The sequence below is a fragment of the Culex pipiens genome, chromosome 3 (genome assembly GCF_016801865.2).
Source record: "Culex pipiens pallens isolate TS chromosome 3, TS_CPP_V2, whole genome shotgun sequence".
In the NCBI taxonomy this organism is placed as follows: domain Eukaryota; kingdom Metazoa; phylum Arthropoda; class Insecta; order Diptera; family Culicidae; genus Culex; species Culex pipiens.
The window spans coordinates 40,817,997-40,840,481 of NC_068939.1; the positions used below are offsets into that span (position 1 = coordinate 40,817,997).

At 35.1% G+C, this 22,485-nt stretch overlaps 2 protein-coding genes across 4 annotated transcripts; both read right to left on the minus strand.

Annotated features, from left to right (window-relative positions):
* Positions 1 to 1,076: 1,076 nt before the first annotated feature.
* On the minus strand, positions 1,077 to 13,446 carry LOC120431209 (O-acyltransferase like protein-like). Its single transcript, XM_052709871.1, has 11 exons — positions 13,362 to 13,446; positions 7,817 to 7,915; positions 3,446 to 3,576; positions 3,225 to 3,368; positions 2,870 to 3,170; positions 2,272 to 2,816; positions 2,020 to 2,213; positions 1,810 to 1,960; positions 1,557 to 1,743; positions 1,362 to 1,504; positions 1,077 to 1,276 (listed from the first exon to the last, which is right to left on the minus strand). The coding sequence occupies exons 1-11, from the start codon at positions 13,444 to 13,446 to the stop codon at positions 1,085 to 1,087; spliced, it is 2,172 nt and encodes a 723-aa protein (XP_052565831.1). The 3' UTR covers positions 1,077 to 1,084.
* Positions 13,447 to 13,448: 2 nt separating this feature from the next.
* On the minus strand, positions 13,449 to 16,127 carry LOC120431211 (nose resistant to fluoxetine protein 6-like). Of its 3 annotated transcripts, XM_052711089.1 has the most exons (8): positions 15,829 to 16,127; positions 15,623 to 15,753; positions 15,418 to 15,561; positions 15,057 to 15,357; positions 14,454 to 14,998; positions 14,202 to 14,395; positions 13,739 to 14,140; positions 13,449 to 13,680 (listed from the first exon to the last, which is right to left on the minus strand). In XM_052711089.1, the coding sequence occupies exons 1-8, from the start codon at positions 15,911 to 15,913 to the stop codon at positions 13,605 to 13,607; spliced, it is 1,878 nt and encodes a 625-aa protein (XP_052567049.1). In that variant the 5' UTR covers positions 15,914 to 16,127; the 3' UTR covers positions 13,449 to 13,604. The 3 variants fall into 3 exon arrangements, with proteins under 3 accessions (XP_052567049.1, XP_052567048.1, XP_052567050.1); XM_052711088.1 differs by having other exon boundaries at positions 13,449 to 14,140; XM_052711090.1 differs by lacking the exons at positions 13,449 to 13,680; positions 13,739 to 14,140 and having other exon boundaries at positions 14,282 to 14,998.
* Between the last annotated feature and the right edge of the window lie 6,358 nt (positions 16,128 to 22,485).

Sequence of the window (22,485 nt, forward strand, 5' to 3'; positions counted from 1 at the left end):
AAATGTATGCAAACTGACCGTTCTGCAAACAAATCGAAGGGTAGCGAAGAAGCCGCCATCTTGGAAGTTAAGATAACAAACACTGAGAATCAGTGTTATACTTATTACTACGGTAACACGATGTTATTCTGTTTGAACAAATGTGTAAAAACAAAACGAAAACTTTTTTTTAATTTATATTTATTCAGTTTTCTTTTCCATGTACATTCATTCCGTTAAAATATTATTGAGTGTCCAATCACACAAATTGAAAACTGTGTAATGCCGATAATGTGTATGCGCGCACTTTTTGATCGACCAAAAGAAAAATGCATTTCAGCTGATAGTACTTTAAATTCCATTGAATTTTTGAAGTTTTTTGAAATATTTTTTGTGCCCCCTGATTTTTCGGACCGATTTTGAAGGGGGGGGGGGGGGGGGGAATGGTGATAAAAACTTATATAAATATTAACAAGCCTTACCCGACAAACTTCGTTCTGCCATTTTTTCGTATGGTGACGTTTTTTGTTTATTTTTTGCTTATTCAGCCTCCTGTGATCAAAATAGTGTTAATTAGTTAGCGTAAGAACACGGAGAAAAAAGAGTTCCCAAAATCGTGAACAAGCGTTCATGAAAATGGGAACCTCGAACAAAGTGTTCAAATCCCATGGTACGATTTTGAAAAACGTACCATGAAATTTGAACACTTTGTTCGTGGTTCCCATTTTCATGAACGCTTGTTTACGATTTTAGGAACTCTTTTTTCTTCGTGAACCTTCCTTGGGCTTATACGAACTCAACGCAACAAAAAGCACCTCGATCCGACGCTCCATATTGAACTGACTCGCGTTCGAACAAAACCGTCGAAATTTTGTTGTGAGCTCTCATTTGACAACCGTTCTAAGGTCGGCTGCTGTCAGTTTGCTTTGGTCGGAATAGGGTTGCCATCCCCCCGAAACAAGTGCAGGCAAACAAACAGAGCAGGTAAACCGCCAAACTGTCAAAAAGTTTGTTTATTTATTGTAGTCTAATAGGTCCTTCAGTTTGCCGTTTCCGGAAAAAAAAAAAACAAAAAATAAATAAAAAGCGTTAACCAATCTTTTTTTTATTTTTTACTTTTATTCTTTTGATTGGCACAACCAGATAGGCCTTTCGCTTTTTTCACTGAAAATTTACCAGCAAACCGGAAGTAGTTTGTTTTACTTCCCAACAGATTAGCCAAGGGTTGCTCGACCAACAGGAACAGAACCAGTCCTAGCCCGTACGAAAGCACCAAGATGCCCACCGTGCTCCCAATCTGCAAAAAAATAGAATTAATCCGTGTTGGGTTAGTTCAACATAAATTGGGATGATGCAAAAAATTAAAGCAATCAAGGACCTACCAACATCGATGCATCAAGTGTTATGGTTTCCCGCACGACAACGACCAACGCCGTCACAAGCACAAAATTTATGTGATACACCGTGTAGCTCAGTTTTCCCAGCGGTACGAGGCAAGTGTGCTCCATAATATTCCTAAATGAGCCTGGAAAAAGAACATCAATCTATGATAACCAGAGACGCTTTCACAAGTATACCTTCTTCATTGAGGGCCGCATTGACGAACACTACGGCAGCCGCTATGCTACATATGTTTTTGGCCACAGAGCCGTAGATTGGCATTGGCCACGGAAGAGGCTTGAGGTTTGCTTCATACAAGAGATACGCTGGTGCATAACAGGCAACTGTAACGACTATTGCTAAAATTGCGATTGCAGAGCGAACCTGGGCGTGCAATTTTGAAAGGATTAGAGTAATATATAGGAGATTGAGCCCTGAAAACATATTTACCTTTTGACTCTCGAGAATCTTTCCAGAGTGTTTGATTTGGTGGTACATCATTCCTGCCATGATACCGTAAAAGTACCCGGCACTACTCGTCTGGAACGGCTTGTACATTTTTTCCATCCATTCGTCGTCAAAAAAGGTTGGAGCCGAAAACCTTCAAAAAGATAAATTTATGAAGAGTTAAGTGGTTGAGAAATTAGAAATATAGCAAACCTAATAGCGTTTGTTGATAGAGGAGGCAGCTGTCTAAACCATATCTCCAAGCCTGGCCCAGCAAAGTTCAGTATCACCATGAAGCCGATCCAGTACTTGGTGGTCTTCGAAAACCTTGTCATCATTAGCAATGCAAATATTCCAAACAGATAGTACTGCAAATCTGCACTCAAATACCAACTCGCTCGTAGACACTGATGGAAAGATTAACAAAATTATGCTCTGATGATAATTCTTTCAATCGGAACTCACCGTATCATTTCCATTGACGTAGTTGTTCACAAACAGCAAATTGATCCACCAATTCGTGCGACAATTGCTCGATTCAGCGCCCACAATTCGATCATACAGTGGTCCAATAGGGATTCTTCTAAATAGGGTGGCTACTATCAGAATCATAAACAGGTACACTGGCAGCAGCCGCTTCAACCGGTTGACCACTTTGTCCCACAGCACCTTCCACCAACTTCGAATGTTGCCAGGATTTTTGGCCAAAAAGTCCAACAGATTCACAGCCGTTAGCAATCCACCAATGGTAAAAAACAACTGCACCAAATTTGTGGTCATTTGACACACAGATGCAAAAATCGAATTTTGGAACGCTTCTTCAAACAGTTCCGGATTTTGCAACGGAATTCTCATCCACATTTGAGCCACGTGAACTACGACAACAACGAACATCGTGACGAATCGTACACCCTCCAAACACAGGAAATCCTTGCCCAGTACGGATCTGGGAGGGGCGGTCATCGAGCGCAGGTTGCGCGGAACTGACCAAACTGTAGCGAGGCGGTGTTCTGGAAAAATGACATGAAACATGATTTGACACAGAAAAAAATCATCAACATACCGATTGATTCGAGATTCGTTCCAAAGTGGTCTCCCAGAGATAATTTCTTCTTCAGATGATAGTCAAAAATCGTGCTTAGAATTGAAAACACAATAACTAAACAGATAACGGCGATACAGATAACATCCCACGTGTCAAGTGGATCCACCCTGCGATTTGGTTCATGGCAGTACTCAATCTCTGCGAAAGCTTCCAGCCCAAATTCCGAACGAAGCTCCCGGTTGACGCACACGTTCACCACTTCTCCGTGCAGCTTTCGGTGGTGCGATTGAAGTGGGAAGAATTTGGCATCTAGAAAATACTAGAAAAAGGGTTCCAATCTCGCATGATTTCAATAACAGATCACTATTCTTACTTTGAAATCCACTGCAAAAGGTTCACCTAGCAGTTCTTGGCGCTCACTATGGCTAAGTTCATTGACGATTTGAAGACACCTCTCGATGCAAATTGCACGTTCCACTAAATTATGGCGATAGAAGCGTCCATTCGAGTAAGTACTCTAAAACGTAATTATTGTTGATTTTATACAAATGTCAACGTTGACGGATAATTGTCTGAACTGAATCTTAACCTTACCTGTATCCGATTCCACACTTCATTGGAGGAGTTTGGCTTCACCACTGCTCGCACCATACAGAAGGTACTTCCTTGCGCCAGACACTGGTCGTAATTGTCGTAGCGGTAAAGAGCGGGTAGTTTGACATTGTCTAAAAAACCTTTACATTTTTTAATTCAAAATTCCCACATTATAAGATTATAATTTCGGCGAGATCATGTTGTCCTTGTTACTAGTCAATATGAGAAACAACGATTTGTTGTTTTACAAGCACTGTGCACGATTGAAAACGTTTTGTTCTGAGTTATAATTTAAAATGTAAACAAATAGACGTGAATGCAAGACTGACAAAAGGTCCCTGATTAAAATTCCCTTTGAAAAGTTGTCGCAATTGCAGGGTGTGATATTTCATATGAAGAGTGACAACATTACACGAAAAGTTTTTGTTAAATATCTCAGGATTTGAATCCGGATTTTGAAATAAGTGTTAAGGTTAAAAGGTGAGGTATGGAATGCTACACAATATGGCGTTCTTAACTCAATTCCTCGCTGTCGTGCTAACTTGTCGCACGTAAATTTAGGGCAAATTTGAGTTCAGAACGCCATTTTGTGCAGCTCATAATGCCTCACCTTTTGACATTCATAGATCCCCAAAATTCGATTTCAATCCTGAAAGATATTCAACAAAATCGAAAAAACGCACTTTGACACTTTACATATGAGCAGTTCTCTAGGATTTCGGTCATTCGATTTTTTTTGTATTTTTTAATCCGACTGAAACTTTTTTGGTGCCTTCGGTATGCCCAAAGAAGCCATTTTGCATCATTAGTTTGTCCATATAATTTTCCATACAAATTCGGCAGCTGTCCATACAAAAATGATGTATGAAAATTCAAAAATCTGTATCTTTTGAAGGAATTTTTTGATCGATTTGGTGTCTTCGGCAAAGTTGTAGGTATGGATACGGACTACACTGGAAAAAAATAATACACGGTAAAAAAAATTTGGTGATTTTTTTATTTAACTTTTTATCACTAAAACTTGATTTACAAAAAAACACTATTTTTAATTTTTTTTATTTTTTGATATGTTTTAGAAGGCATAAAATGCCAACTTTTCAGAAATTTCCAGGTTGTGCAAAAAATCACTGACCGAGTTATGAATTTTTTAATCAATACTGATTTTTTCAAAAAATCGAAATTTTGGTCGTAAAAATTTTTCAACTTCATTTTTCGATGTAAAATCAAATTTGCAATCAAAAAGTACTTTACTGAAATTTTGATAAAGTGCACCGTTTTCAAGTTATAGCCATATTTAAGTGACTTTTTTGAAAATAGTCGCAGTTTTTCATTTTTTTAAATTAGTGCACATGTTTGCCCGGTTTTGAAAAAAATATTTTTGAAAAGCTGAGAAAATTCTCTATATTTTGCTAATTTGGACTTTGTTGATACGACCTTTAGTTGCTGAGATATTGCAATGCAAAGGTTTAAAAACAGGAAAATTGATGTTTTCTAAGTTTCACCCAAACAACCCACCATTTTCTATCGTCAATATCTCAGCAACTAATGGTCCGATTTTCAATGTTAATATATGAAACATTTGTGAAATTTTCCGATCTCTTCGAAAAAAATATTTTTGGAATTTTCAAATCAAGACTAACATTTCACAAAGGCCAAACATTCAATATTACGCCCTTTTAAAATGTTTGTCTTGATTTGAAAATTCCAAAAATATTTTTTTCGAAAAGATCGGAAAATTTCACAATTGTTTCATATATTAACATTGAAAATCGGACCATTAGTTGCTGAGATATTGACGATAGAAAATGGTGGGTTGTTTGGGTGAAACTTAGAAAACATCAATTTTCCTGTTTTTAAACCTTTGCATTGCAATATCTCAGCAACTAAAGGTCGTATCAACATAGTCCGAATAAGCAAAATATAGAGAATTTTCTCAGCTTTTCAAAAATATTTTTTTCAAAACTGGGCAAACATGTGCACTAATTTAAAAAAATGAAAAACTGCGACTATTTTCAAAAAAGTCACTTAAATATGGCTATAACTTGAAAACGGTGCACTTTATCAAAATTTTAGTAAAGTACTTTTTGATTGCAAATTTGATTTTACATCGAAAAATGAAGTTGAAAAATTTTTACGACCAAAATTTCGATTTTTTGAAAAAATCAGTATTGATTAAAAAATTCATAACTCGGTCAGTGATTTTTTGCACAACCTGGAAATTTCTGAAAAGTTGGCATTTTATGTCTTCTAAAACATATCAAAAAATAAAAAAAATTAAAAATAGTGTTTTGCCTTCCTCACTGAGGTAAGGCTATAATCCTGCTCTAAAAATGAACTTTGCAAAAAAACGTCGTAGACCCACCTTCATGTATACATATCGACTCAGAATCGAAAACTGAACAAATGTCTGTGTGTATGTGTGTGTGTATGTGTGTGTGTATGTGTGTGTGTATGTATGTATGTGACCAACAAACTAGCTCATGTTTCTCGGCACTGGCTGAACCGATTTGACCCGAACCTGTTGCATTCGACTTGGTTTAGGGTCCCATAGATCGAGTTTTATACAGATTGAAGTTTCGATAAGTAGTTCAAAAGTTATGTATAAAAATGTGTTTTCACATATATCCGGTTCTCACTTAAACGTATGTAAACTATGTCCGGGTCCATCATCCGACCCATCGTTGGTTAGGTTATCAGAAGACCTTTCCAACGAGCCTAAAACATTGAAGATCTGGCAACCCTGTCTCGAGATATGCCCACTTAAGTGATATTGATGTACTTTTTGGAAGCCGGATTTCACTTAAATGTATGTAAACTATGTCCGGATCCACCATCCGACCCATCGTTGGTTAGGTAATCAAAAAACCTTTCCAACGAGTCCAAAACATTGAAGATCTGGCAACCCTGTCTCGAGATATCCCGACTTAAGTGATATTGATGTACTTTTTGGAAGCCGGATCTCTCTTAAATGTATGTAAACTACGTCCGGATCCACCATCCAACCCATCGTTGGTTAGGTTATCAAAGGAACTTTTCCATGAGTCCAAAACATTTAAGATCTGGCAACCCTGTCTCGAGATATATCCACTTAAGTGATATTTATGTACTTTTTGGATGCCGGATCTCACTTAAATGTATGTAAACTATGTTCGGATCCACCATCCAACCCATCGTTGGTTAGGTTATCAAAAGACCTTTCCAACGAGTCCAAAACATTAAAGATCTGGCAACCCTGTCTCGAGATATGGCCACTTAAGTGATATTTATGTACTTTTTTATTCCGGATCTTAAAAATAGATGAAATTTTTGTACAATTCCATCATATCAGCCATTGTTGGTAATAAGTGAGGAAGGCTCCAACCACATAGGTGGATTAAGTTAGTTTTTTTGTAAATCAAGTTTTAGTGATAAAAAGTTAAATAAAAAAATCACCAAATTTTTTTTACCGTGTATTATTTTTTCCAGTGTAGTCCGTATCCATACCTACAACTTTGCCGAAGACACCAAATCGATCAAAAAATTCCTTCAAAAGATACAGATTTTTGAATTTTCATACATCATTTTTGTATGGACAGCTGCCGAATTTGTATGGAAAATTATATGGACAAACTAATGATGCAAAATGGCTTCTTTGGGCATACCGAAGGCACCAAAAAAGTTTCAGCCGGATTAAAAAATACAAAAATTAAAATTGAAGAAAAAAAACCGATTTCGTAGAGAATTGCTCATATGAAAGAAGTTTCTATCTCTTCCATCTGCTCCTAACGAGAAAGTTCTGGACTCACGACGGGGTTCGATACCCTGTCCTTTGGATTGGCAAGCAAAATGCTTTCCACTTTACCGTGGAACATTGGTAGCTGGAGGAGGACTTACACTGATATAGTTGAATCCAAGAATCGGACAAAGAATACTGTTCGGCTAGGGGCCGACTCAGAGAAGACCGGATCCACCGGCGACCAACCTTCAGGGTAGGCAAATGGCAAAAAACCATCGCGAAGCCCTCGTTTGATTTATTACCTTCCAGTTACAGAATTCACTATAATGATGTATGAAGCAATTGTAGATTTTGAACAAACGGACAATTTTGTAGAACATTGTTTTGTTCCAAAGTGAATGCTGTTGACACTAGAGCGTAAACAATGTCTAAAAATGCCACCATCGGCGTCCCTCACTCGCGATGGTGAGGGGATTTTTGTTTACGCTCTAATGTCAACAGCATTCAGTTTAGAACAAAACAATGTTCTACAAATTTGTTCATTAGTAAAATATCTACAAGTGCTCCATACATGATTATAGTAAATTCCTTAACTGGAAGAAAATAAATTTAAAAAGCTTTTTGGAGGCCCATCGGCAAATACCTTCCCTGCCAACCTTCCAGCAGCAACGATGCGGACGAGCGGACCAGAGTTCGGAGGGAGTAAAAACAACTGGGATTTGGTGACTCCTCCAGACGACTTGTCTGGACGGAGGCTGGATGTAAAAGAGGTCGTTTTATTGGTCTTAACTTAACAAGTAACATTTCACAATATTCAAACAACACTCTAATTATCACAGATCGAAAGGTAAATAATAACAAAAACTCCTACGTTGTGTTCTAAATTGACGTTAGATGACGTTTTCCTATATTCACCACACCACACATTTGTTTCCTCTAATTTACACCATGGAACACTAGAGATGTTAGGGTTCCAACAAATACAAATTGAATGCTAGTGAATTTTGGAACTAAACATAATTGCATGCAAGATTGCAGGCTCATTTGAAATTGAATCTAAAATTACCTCGTTAAAATTAGCCTGGGCGACTTACAGAATTCATCCAATAAAAGATGAGAAGAATTGAAAGCTTTCCCATTGAAAATGAGAACACACGACGAATCCAAAAAAACAACAATGCAAACGATCGCTTAGACCATTCAGCTTCCCAAAAATCGTCCAACTCCATCCAAAACTTACTTGAGGACACCGTGGAGATTTTCCCTTAATACACTTAAAAAAGTGGAGCATCAACACTTCCCGTCTTGCGAATCCCTGTCCATGTACCTGGTGCGCAGGGAAGATGGGAGCGGCCGGCAATAGACGACTGCCATGGTGGTGAGAATCTGGTTCAGGTGGAATTGATCCTATTCACAATTATCAATTACTAGGACACTTGGGCTCAGACAATCATCACATCAACAATCAAAGAAGTTTCAATCTTGTCGTGCTATCTTGACACACCCTGAAAATTGATGTAAGTGCGACAATTGCCCTAAGAGATTTCAGGTCAGAACGCGTTTGACATAAGTAAGATCCCAACTACCGAAAACATTTGCAATTATAACTCGGGACTCCAGCAACCAAATTCAACCAGGACTTCAAGACAATGCACAGATTGGCTAACCAAACAAAACGTGATTGTTATTTTTAACATTGCGTTTATTCAAGGTCAAACATTAGAACGCTTTTTTCTCGGAACGTCAAAAATCATTCTGCGACAGAACAACATGATCACGACGATATGTCACTTTCTTACCAGCAAATGCTACTTGTACGTGACTCAATACATGATGAGTGCAACATAATAATATCAATTTAACAATAATCTTGTTTGGTAGGAAGGTAAATTTCTTCGACATATTGTTGTTTTTTTTTTAAATCACGCAATTTCAATATTTAAATGCTCTAGTATCACTAATGCGCTTGCATCATCTTTCTTGAGTTCGAAACAAGAAAACCAAACACTTTTCTTAAGCCCACCACCGCTTTCTTGCACTGCCCACAATACACTGACCAGTGTGTTCACATTCTATTCTAATGGCAGCCAGCAATTAAGATTTGGTAACCGGTCAGTCGAGTCCTTGAAATGACCTAATCAAACTTCTGACAGGTTCACTGGTTGTTTGCTAAAAAAGTTCTGCCCGAACAATTTCAGTGGGTGAAGTTTTGATTTTCAATTATGATAAAGTATCGCTTAGGGATCGTTCAAAACGAGGGGGCGTCTCAATTTTGGACAGTTAAGGTATAAGATGCGTGACAAGGTGGAGGGGAGGGGGTTTCTTGACTTAATTTATGCCTATTGAGCCGATACAAGATGTCAAGATTATTTCCACGACGATTATATGCACAAACTAGAAAAACTACAATTACACATCGCGATATGTAGACTGATATCCGGTCAAAACATAATGTTTAAACATTGAACCAATTTATTACCATAAATTCAAGCGAAACAATAGAAAAGGTCTTAGTCGAATATTCCTAGCCCATTCTCAACGGTTTGAACACAGTGTAGACCCACAAAAACTGGCTACTCAACAATCAACCTGGTATCGTATACTTTGATACTCTAGATTTTTTTTACATATTATTGATATCGCTCGACAGCCCGGCAAAAGCGCGCAGCGAACCGAATGAAAAGGCCAAGTGACGTCAAGAGAAAATGAAGCGCTGCTAACCACCACAACTGTTGTCTTTAAGATTTTATCTTACTTCCTGTAGGTAAAATTTTCAATAAACAAAAAAAAAGATAAAGTGAAATCTACTGTTGAGTGCTTGATATAAGTTTTAAAGGCTTGATATACACACACTCAAACAAAACTCCACTGCTATTGAATAATGAGAAGACTTGGGAAGTTCATTTCCAGCACTACTGCATTTCCTTGCATCTTCTGACAACCATTTGCCAAGCCTCTAACAAGTTTGTCAAAATCGAGTTTTTCAAAAAAAAAAAAAACAAAAAAACGGGAAAACTTTTCTGTGAAAATATTATGTTCTAGAAAGTCCTAATCATAACCTACAACTTTGCCAAAGACACTAAATCGAAGAGAAAATCCCTCCTCAAGCTATGGATTTCCGAATCATTTCATAGAACTTTTGTAGGGACAGGCCCCATGTTTTTTATGGAGACTTACATGGCGAGCAAGGTTGATAACAGTCCAAACCCCAAGCCTGCAAACTGCGTTACAGTGATTTTTGAAGGCCTGGGAAACAGGCAAAATAGTACCAAACATCAATATTCTATAGTGTTTTGGAATCATCAGGATGTCTACCTTAAGAAAAAAATATCAGTACTGTTAATCTTCTGGGCGGGGCTTGGGGAGGAGGGGGTGCTTACTTTAGTAAAACAGTGGAAATTTTTTTTTGTTGAGAAATACACTCATCCGGCACATCAAATTGTATGAAAAGTCATTTTGTATCAAAATCAAACCGATTCAGCAGAACTGGTTCACCCAACCCGTACAAAAGTTGTACCGGTTCACCAAAACTATTTCAAAATGTATCATCCGACATATCAAACTTCATCAAATTGCATGAAAAGTCATTTTTAATAAAAATCAAACCGATTCAGCAAAACCGGAAAACCCAACCGGTACAAAAGTTGTACCGGGTCACCATTACTATCACAAAATGTATCATCAAATTGCATGAAAAGTATGAAAATCAAACCGATTCAGCAAAACCGGAAAACCCAACCGGTACAAAAGTTGTACCGGGTCACCATTACTATCACAAAATGTATCATCAAATTGCATGAAAAGTATGAAAATCAAACCGATTCAGCAAAACCGGAAAACCCAACCGGTACAAAAGTTGTACCGGGTCACCATTACTATCACAAAATGTATCATAAGACATATCAAACATCATCATTATGTATCTAAATCAAACCAAAGCAGCTAAACCGGTTCACCCAACCGGTACAAAAATTGAATTTAAAGAATTTAAAGAATTTAAAGAATTAAAAGAATTAAAAGAATTAAAAGAATTTAAAGAATTTAAAGAATTTAAAGAATTTAAAGAATTTAAAGAATTTAAAGAATTTAAAGAATTTAAAGAATTTAAAGAATTTAAAGAATTTAAAGAATTTAAAGAATTTAAAGAATTTAAAGAATTTAAAGAATTTAAAGAATTTAAAGAATTTAAAGAATTTAAAGAATTTAAAGAATTTAAAGAATTTAAAGAATTTAAAGAATTTAAAGAATTCAAAGAATTTAAAGAATTTAAAGAATTTAAAGAATTTAAAGAATTTAAAGAATTTAAAGAATTTAAAGAATTTAAAGAATTTAAAGAATTTAAAGAATTTAAAGAATTTAAAGAATTTAAAGAATTTAAAGAATTTAAAGAATTTAAAGAATTTAAAGAATTTAAAGAATTTAAAGAATTTAAAGAATTTCAAGAATTTCAAGAATTTCAAGAATTTAAAGAATTTAAAGAATTTAAAGAATTTAAAGAATTTAAAGAATTTAAAGAATTTAAAGAATTTAAAGAATTTAAAGAATTTAAAGAATTTAAAGAATTTAAAGAATTTAAAGAATTTAAAGAATTTAAAGAATTTAAAGAATTTAAAGAATTTAAAGAAATTAAAAATTTCACAAATTACCATCTTTTTCCGAAAATACTCAAATTTTTAAGATATACAATACAATATGGGTACAATATGGGTTCAAACGAAGCGAAATTTTGCATGTTTTATACAAACATTCAAATTGTGTATGCCTCATACAAAATTTTGCGTCGTTTTATACCCATATTGTATATCTTGAAAATTTGAGTATTTTCGAAAAAATACGGTAATTTGTGAAAATATTAGTATTTCAAACAAAAACTTTAATAAATCGAAAAAGCAAACTAAATTTCGCTTCGTTTGATACCCATATTGCCGATTATGAAAATTTTAGCACTTTCGGAAAATACAGTACAGTTAAAAAAAATGTTTTCTTGGTAAAGGCATTGCAAATTTAACATGATAACCATATCATGAATTAAGATTATCGTTTTCTCCCCGACGATTACTATAGAACTACCGTTACTGTTATCGAGCCTCAATAATTGTTTCGCTAACAACCTTTACGGAGAGACTAATAATGTAAAATGCCTTAATTGGACAGCATATAAAAAAACGCGAATAGTCAATTGCTGAAAAAATCATGTTTTGCAACGAGATGAATAACTGATTCCGAAATCTCCTAACTTGATTGTTTTTACCGTCGAGCTAAGGGTCAACTCCCAAAACAGTACCAAAAAGTGTTACTTTTCAATACAAGTGCTGAAACGTTGAATTTTGCAGCACACAAATGGTTGTTGAAAAACACTTTTCAGTAGTGTACCAGTAGGAAGCCATTTTTCCATTCGAGAAAAATAATAATATCACAACGGAATTGCAAAAATATTTTTACAATGCTAGACTTCACCCTAATGAAAACATCCCCCCTCCAATGCGCTGCCCACAAGAACTGACAAGTGTGAATGTTTTCGAAGAGGAATTTGGCAGCTTTAAGGAAATTTTCTTATTCAAAATTCGGCGGTCACGCTAGTGGCGCAAAACATTACGGCTGACCTTTAGCTTTCCTTTTCTTTTCAAAAAATGGTCCAAGTTGATGCCACTAGACCACTCGTATAACTTCACCGTGAAAGATTTGGTATCATGAATTAGTTATTACCTGAAAGCAGAGGTGTAAAGACCATTTTCCATTGAATGTTAGTCATTTTTTTTAGAGGTGGTGCAAAAAGTGCTCTGGCGTGACTGTCGGAAAAATGTGTTTCTCATAATAATAAAAAAAAAAAACAAAATAATATTTACATATGAATTCGAGTACAAAAACTTGCACACTTATTTTCATTGTACTTAAAGGAATCAGAATCCACCAGCCATCCGGCAATTTTGTGAACAAAATCATTATGTTTGAAATGTTCTGATTCTTGCTACTTTCGATTTCTTCTAAAATGTAACGATGATCACAAAGATTTTATTTCATAACAAATGCACTTCTATCACTAGGCAAATGATAACGAGATTTTTCAAATCGGATTACACAACTATTGTTTAAGTTCACGCTTTTGTTTCAGCTCGAGAAGCATTTTGTTGGACTAGTTGATGCAGCGCTCTGTTTTTTCCGCCAGAATATTTCCAGCAAAGCCAAAATACCTCGTTTTGCTTCCCAGCAGATTGGCCGCCGGTTGCTCGATCAGCAAGAACATCACCAGTCCGAGCCCGTACGAAAGCACAGTGACGCTCAGCATGCTAATAATCTGGAATAATAAAGTCGAAAAAAAAACAAAATGAAATTGATTTGCAGCAGAATGAAGTATATGCAGGGTTAAAGGTACAAACCAGCTTGGTCAAGTCAAAGTTTAGCGGATCCCGCACGGCGCCAACCAATCCCGTCAAAAGCAGGAAATTAATGTGGTACACCGTGTAGCTCAGTTTTCCCAGCGGTACGAGGTATTGGTGTTCCAACAGTTTCCTGATTTTTCCTGGAAAGCGAAATCACACGAATTTAAGAATCGATCGGAAGAAAGTTTTATCACAAACCTGATTCGTTGAGAGCCATATTGAGAAAGACCACGGTGAACGCAAAGCCACAACTGTTCTTGGTCACAGAACCGTAGAATGGCATTGGCCACGGAAGAGGCTTGAGGTTTGCTTCGTACATGAGGAATCCTGGTGCATAACAAACAACAATAAAGCTTAGCGACAGTAGTCCGATCCAAAAGCGAGTCTGTATGAGAAATTAGGATTTTTTTTAAACATTTAATACGAGTAGAATAGAGATTACAACGAACTTTTCGATCCACCAGGATCTTTCCAGTGTGTTTTAATTTATGATACATCATCCCAGCCATGATACCGTAAAAGTACCCGGCGCTACTCGTCTGGAACGGCTTGTATATTTTTTCCATCCATTCGTCGTCAAAAAAGGTTGGAGCTGAGAACCTTTAAAAATGATAGCTATAGGAAAGAGTCAAATAGTTTACGATTTTTATCACAAGCAAACCTAATAGCGTTTGTTGAAATTGGAGGCAGTTGCCTAAACCATATCTCCAAGCCTGGTCCAGCAAAGTTCAGTATCACCATGAAGCCGATCCAGTACTTGGTGGTCTTCGGGAACCTTGTCATCATTAGCAATGCAAATATTCCAAACAGATAGTACTGCAAATCTGCACTCAAATACCAACTCGCTCGTAGACACTGATGGAAAGATTTACAACATTATGCTCTGATGATGATGCTTTGATTCGGAACTCACCGTATCATTTCCATTGACGTAGTTGTTCACAAACAGCAAATTGCTCCACCAATTCGTGCGACAATTGCTCGATTCAGCGCCCACAATCCGATCATACAGTGGTCCTAGAGGGATTCTCCTAAATAGGGTGGCTGCTATCAGAATCATGAACAGATACACTGGCAGGATCCGCTTCAACCGGTTGACCACCTTGTCCCACAGCACCTTCCGCCAACTTCGAATGCTGTCAGGATTTTTGGCCAAAAAGTCCAACAGATTCACTGCCGTTAGCAATCCACCGATGGAGAAGAACAACTGCACCAAATTTGTGGCCATTTGCGTCAAAGATGCTATGATCGGATCTTCAAACGCATCTTCATAAAATTCCGGATTTTGCAGCGGCACTCGCATCCACATTTGAAGCGTATGAACCATGACAACAAAGGCCATCGTGGCGAATCGTACACCCTCCAAACAGAGGAAATCCTTACCCAGGGCGGATTTGGGAGGGGCGGCCATCGAGCGCAGGTTGCGCGGAACTGACCAAATCGTAGCGAGGCGGTATTCTGGAGAAAAAAAAGTTAAACATGATACTTGACTTGACACTAATAAAAATCAACATACCGATTGGTTCTAGATTCGTTGCAAAGTGATCATCCAAAGCTAATTTCTTCTTCAGATGATAGTCAAAGATCGTGCTTAAAATTGCAAACACAATAACTAAACAGATAACGGCGATGCAGATGCCGTCCCACGTGTCAAGTGGATCTAATCTGCGATTAGGCTCATGACAGTCTTCTATCTCTGCGAAGGCTAGCAGCCCAAATTCCGAACGAAGCTCCTGGTTGATACACAAGTTCACCACTTCTCCGTATAACTTTCGATAGTGCGATTGGTGTGGAAAGAATTTACTATCAAGTAAGTACTAAGGAAAAGGATCAAATCATTTATCGTGCCATACTAGGACAATTAAAAATCTACTAACATCGAATTCCACAGCAAAAGGTTCCACTAGCAGTTCTTGGCGCTCACTATGACTAAGATTTCTGACGGTTTTAAGACATCTTTCGATGCAAATTGCTCGTTCCACTAAATTATGGGGATAGAACCGTCTATTTGAAATGGTGCCCTGCGAAATAAGTTTCAGTAAATATCAACAACTGAATCTCAGATTCTAAATCTCAACCGACCTGAATTCGATTCCAAACTTCATTAGAAGAGTTTGGTTTCACCACTGCGCGAACCATACAGAAGGCACTTCCATGCTCCTTACAATGAGCGTAATTATCGTATTGATAAAGATCTGGCCATTTCGGATTATCTATTAGGAAGATTTTTGGGATCAACTTGTTCAAATTGAATACAACAAAAAACTACATTCAACTTTATTACTTACCAGCATCATTTCCTTGCACAGAATAAAGCCCATAAAGATAAAAAATCAGTAGTACAACCATCGTGTCTCGCAAAAACTTCAACATGCTGTTGAATTTACAGATAGTTCACACCATTACACGTTGTAAGGCACTTGTATCAATTATCTATTCGTATGGCGTATAAAAACAACAACTTAGTTTTGAACTAAAGCGAACCTCCTCTGCCTTAAGCTGCCCACTATGGACTGGCAATTTTGCTCCGATTCTACCTCTAATTGGATTAATACCCTACGTTTTGACAAAACGCGACAGTTTTGTCCATGAAATTTATTTTGAAAACTTCGCTATACGCGCACGCGCAGCGATCCTCGACGGGTTGAATTGAATTAACTTGCAGAGGTTCAACAAAATATGATCGTGCTATATTGGCGCATGTGCATTTTGGGCTTAAACGAGCTTAGCTTTTGGTTACCAAAATTTCATTTGCACCACTTTTTCAAAATCTTATCATTTGCTGAGAAACATTTGTTGAAACACAATAAAAAATACGTTGCTAGTTGGACAAATATTTTATTTGTTTTAGAGAGATTCAACGAAAACCGTAAGAACTGCTATCAATTGCGACAAATTTCCAAAGGGAATTTGAGTCACTCTTGCATACACATCTACTGTTTACATTTTAGATTAAAACTTCATCCAAATTTAGGAACAATGTACAAAACAGCCATCCAAACAAAGCGTGTTTGTTATTGTTTACTCAAATTCAAACCTGAAAATGTATTTTTTCGAAACTTCGTTCATAAAGCGACATACGACAAGATAGCATCATCGTTCGAACGAATTTAAAAGAAGACTATAATGACGTCAACAAACATCATGCACTGCTGATCACAACCGATATGACACAAGAAGTGTCTGTCTGATTGAAAGTTTTTAAAGACGAATCTTAAATCAGTGCCGATCATGTGTCGTTGTAAACCGGCGATCATCCCGATTTGACCGTGTAATATTTATTTTTAAAGTGTAACCGTTGGTTACAATTCTTCCACGAACCTTCACTTTTAAATTTAATTCCGAAGGGATTTTCGTACCGCTACGAACAAGGCCGTTCTAGACGGCGTCACGTTGAGACGGCATACAATTGGTGGGATGGAAAATGGTGGCTTTCCCTCCACGGAAAATAGGAGAGAGAAGTCTACCTGGTTCGCCGATCCCAAAGATCGGCCACTTTTAATATTCAGGAGTCCGTGTGTTCGGTTGAGTGTCCGTGTCAGTCCGCTGGGACCTCAACGGCGCACGGCTAGTAAATTTTCATACAATAACAGTATTTTGCATGGATATTTTTTTTAACAATTGTTTATCAGTTTTTAAGTAAATATTTTTATGTATTTATTTCCCAATAAAATATGTTGTAGCAGCAATTCGTATTCCTTTCCATACTTCAAATTCATATGGTACACTTGCCCCACCTGAACAAGATTTTTTAAAAGCTCCCAACAAAAATAACCAAATGACAAATCATGCTTTATATTAGGTGCCAATCATTGGTAGGGGCACTACTGACTAAGGAAAAATGGCATTTTGATAAATCGAACTTAAAAACGAAACCTAGGTCTTATTTTGGGCTTTCCAAATGTTATAAGAAAACAAAGGATTTGAAAAAAAACACTATTCAATCTAGTGTCTCGTGGCGTTTACGCCATTTTGGCGGTTATGTGGTAGTAGAATTAGCTAATTACATTGCTAGTAACAATTCCTTATATTGGAAATTTTGGAAATTGTAGGAATAACGCACGGTGCTCAAAATACTGTTAAAGTGGACTCTCTCGTTGTCGATATTGAAGGGACCGTCGAGAGAGGGAGTTATCAAATTTAAGAACGCAAAATCAAAGCAATCTTCTTGAAGGGACTGAAAATTTTATTGACAGCTGGAGCAATATTGATATCGAGAGGATCGACAGCCAAAGGGTCCACTGTATTATGAAAAAAAATGCCATCCGAGATTTTGGGGTCTATCAGTTCCTTACACCATAGCGCATCTCTGTGCAAAAAATAAAAACATTCGCTGATGTAGTTCTCGAGAAACAGCCATTTTAAAATGTTATTTCCGACTTTTTTTTTAGAAAATCTATAAAATCAATACAATTTCACCATTTTAGAGAATATGCATTCTTTAAAAGTAAATGTTTGATTTTTCTTATTTTCTAAGTTCGAATCGTAAAATAAATCCAAAAATGACCTCTGGTATTTTTTGTTGAAAAGTTTTTTACCAAAGTGTTGCCCATCAAATAAAAAATACTCCACCATCATAAAATTTCTTTTAAACTTGCCTCTGTGACCAATTTAAGATTGTGGTTTGACACTTAGAATTTAAATGAAATAGAAATAAAGAAATTATGTTTTTCATAACAAATTACTTTTCAAAAACAGTTCATATTGGTTTCAGCTCTTGAAAAAAACTAAAGCTTTAACTTCAAACTACTTTATGATTTCAAATATTTGGAGCAAGTTTTTAAAAATATGTTCGCAGTTTTTGGGTCTGAGAGGTGAAGTTTTTCAATGATTTTTTAATGGTTCTATTATGCTACAAGCTTTTCAGCTTCATAAATGACTTCAATTGAAACAAATTTCATAGCTCAAAAACACAAATTAATTTACATGATAAATCAACATCACTCCACAATCAGTCATTCATTATTTGTATTTTGTTGTGCTTCATATTTCTCCTATACTATACTTCAAATTGTAATTTCTTATAAAACAAATTGAAAAATTTCTTCTTGTAAAACGTTATTTGACATATTTCATTATACCAATACAATTTTCATCTCATTTGATCTTGGTAAACAAAAACGTAAAAAATCTCAAATTTATTTATCACCAATTATTCTTCAATTAGTTTACCTAAATTGTAATAGTTTATTTTTAATCAGATGCTTCAAAAATTAACGGTGCACATCAACCAAAGCTTTTGCACCAAGATTTTTGTTACAGACATTTTAGTATCTTCAAAACTACGGGAACTATCGTTATGATTTTTCATTTATCCCCTAAAGTACTTTCTACAAAGTTATTTACAACAAAGTTTGACTAATTTTACTAAGTTTGACAATTTTGAAATAATAAGACAACGACTTCCTTCGGTGCATTGCACCCTTAATATCATTAGAAATATTATTTTATTGTTATTAAACTTAACAATGAATTGAATTGAACAAGATTTTGTTGAATTTCTTTATTTACATATTATTTTTCAGAGCATTTAACAAGTTATTCCTTAAAGTTAAGAAAATGTATACTTCCTTAAAATTCGGGAATTCCCGGGAAATTTTCAAATTTTCTGGGAAACGGGAAATATTCTTTTACGGGAAATCCCGGGAATTTTTTTCCCCGAAAAGAGAAAAAGTCTACAAGTGCCCTATTTGATTAAAATACAAAAACAAATGTTATATGTACAATGTACTCAAAATAGTTTGAAGTCATTTTTTTCTTTTTTTTTCAATTTTTCAATTTTTTTTCAAATTCAATTAAAATCTTTCTCCAAAATATCTTAATTTAATTACCTTTCACATGATGGGCACTGCCTACAAAGATATTTTTTATAAATAGTATTTTATTGAAACATAAAAATTATAACAAGTTTTGACGAAATTCATGAAAATAATTCTATAGCATTCATTACAAAATTAAGTAGACTGTACCCATCATGTGAAAGGTAATCGAATTAAGAAATTTTGGAGGGAGACACTATTTATTTCAGAAAATTTAACATATCTCTGCTTATATTGAACCAAAATTGGTTCTTTTTTATGGAACTTGTTCAGAAAACTGTTCTCTACAACGTGATTGATTCTAAAATGTAATGGTCTAATGTGGCAGAGGATTGAAAAAATATTTTTTGGAACCTATTGGGTAGGCTTGGTGATTTTTCACAGTCGAAAATAGCAAATTTCACGGGGCCCTCAATTTCAAAACACCACATTTCACGCAAATTTCGCGGAACGTGAAAAATTTTAAAATTACTCTGAAAATCTTATGTTTAAATCACAGAAACTACATTTTATGCTTCATTATATATTATTCTTGAATAAACAAAAAAATCTTCACTAATTTTGAATGTAACACAAAAAAATCTCTTAATTTCAAAAATAAAATCCAGCTGGTTTTAGATGGCACCTACTTATATTTTGAAACAAAATGTAGACATACGTATTCTTATTTATTGATCTGCTTCGACGTTTTATCAGTTAACGTTTAATTAAATTTCAAATCGAAGCAAAATTTAATTATCCTTTCCAGCCAAAATGAGTAAAACGGTTCGAATTTTCTGCGACATTTAGCCAATTTAAAATTATTTTTTATCTCTCTTTTCAAAAACTAAATTTTAAATCATTTTGACAAAAATAATATAATTTGTAACGAAATCAAAATTTTTATTCAAAATTAGAAAAGAAAACAAAAAAGGTGGTTTTTAAACATCCACTCAAATTCCACCTAAATATCAAATACTTTCACGGGAATCATCCACCCAAATATCAAATATAGGGTAACTATACCCTTTTTCAGCCTATTTCTATTATCAGCCTATCAGCACTTTGATCATGAATTACAGCTTTCATAAAGTGTTTTTGACTGTTCCAAAGTAATAAATAGCTCAAATAAAAGTGAGCAAGCAACTCTTCATTGTTGATACTTCTGAAAATGTTGATTTAATAGCGGAAAACGGCAAAAGTGATGAGAATTGGTCGAACGGCTTAGAGTGATTAAAATAGGTATATTTCCCCTAGTTAAAGTTAAACAGGACTCAAAAATCTGACATGTTTCTAAAAGGTGAATTGAAAGATAAAAAATATTCTCTTCATTTTATTTCGAAATTCTTTTAATTTATTCAAAAATTATACCTTTAAAAAAAAGTATTTAAAGTTTCACTACTGTAACAGCGAATGAAAATATTACTAAATTTAGTTAGTTTCTGGATAAACTGCAAAATCTGAACAATTCTTCAAATGGTTCATATCGAGCTTTACAATTTAAAACTAATTAAATTTACTTAAATAGTCTTTATGGTTGAAGTATTAATTATGATCTTATCTGAAAAAAAAAACAGAGAAAATTTATAAATTTAAAGAGTTTCACACCATCCACGAAATCAACTTTCACTAACCCTATATGAACGAGGGTATTTACTCGCTTAATTCTACAATAGTTCTTAAGATGATTTTATTCCTGTTTGGGTTTAATAAATTATTTTAAGAAAAATTGTTACAGTTTCACACAAACATAAAATTTCACGGAATTTCGCGGAAAAAGTCAGATTTCACGCATTTCACGCTGTCCACGAAATCGTGAAATTTCACTTACCCTACTATTGGGTTATGAACAGCTTATTAAATAAAAAATCTATGTTTTGCATTGTTTAATGCTCAAATTTGTATCAGGGCAATGTGATGTTATATTTTCATGACAAATTGTACAAAGAAAAGTTTTATTTTCGGTCGTATCGGAGTTTCCAGCATGGATTTTTTTTCGAAGAAAGTTAGAAGTCAGGTAAATTTGGTTCGATTTTTTTTTATTGGAGGTCAAATATTTGTCAAATATGGTTGATTAAAGTCCCCAAGGCAATTTCATAAGAAATTTGAGTGATATCAACATAAATGCACCGATTTTCTGTGACTTTTTTGAACAAATATCCCATAAAATCGGAAAATAATCTTCAAAAAAAAAAGTTGTTCTAGACCCCCCGACGAAATATTTCGGTATACCCCGCAAAATGTCGGAAAATAACCCTTCTTGCACGGTGCCAAATATCAGACATACCGAATTTTTTATCATTAGTTTGTTCTAAAAAACACACCGTGAATAGCTTTGTTTTTGCCCCTTGGTTTTCTGGAAAGTAAAAAACTTGAAATAAAAGTTGCGATGGAAAAAAAGACAACAATTGAGGCATAGAGAAAAACTTGCAAAAATATTGCCATTGAGTTATATTTTTGGCTTCCTCACTGAGGATATAAAGCTATAATCTTGCACATGATTTTGGGATCCATTATTGGATAGATAATTAAACGAGGTCTTGCAACCCTGTTTCAAGTTATGACAACTTAATTGATATTTATGAACTTAAGAAAAAAAAACATATTTACTATTAAAATTATTCTCAGATCTTTTGAGTGATCCAATTTCATTAAGTAATGAAAAAGGCACCAGCCACATAGGTGGATTCAGTTATTTTCTAAAGTGATTTTTCAAAACATTTTAAATCTTGCCAAACAAAATTCACACATCATTTTTCATTTCAAACAGAATTTTAAATATAAAAATACTGAACTCACAGGTGGAAACCAATGGAGTTTGACCGGATATTTAAAAGTTAATTGTAAACACTAAAATTTATTGTATATTGTTTTAAAACGATGTAGGTTTTTGGTGCTACTGCTTTGGTGGCTTTTCCTACCGAATAAAAAAAGCAATCAATCAATCAATCAACTTCAATTTGAAAAAAGTTTTGAAAATAGTGCCTGCTCACAACTGAAGCGATTTTTTTTCCAAGAGCTGATAAAATTCAAATTAAATTTCCTATCAAGAAGATTGGTCTTTTACTTCCTGAAATAAAGCCACCCAAATACAAAGAAAAGTTTTAAATATTTTTTTCATTAAGTTTCACCCAAACAAAATGCAAT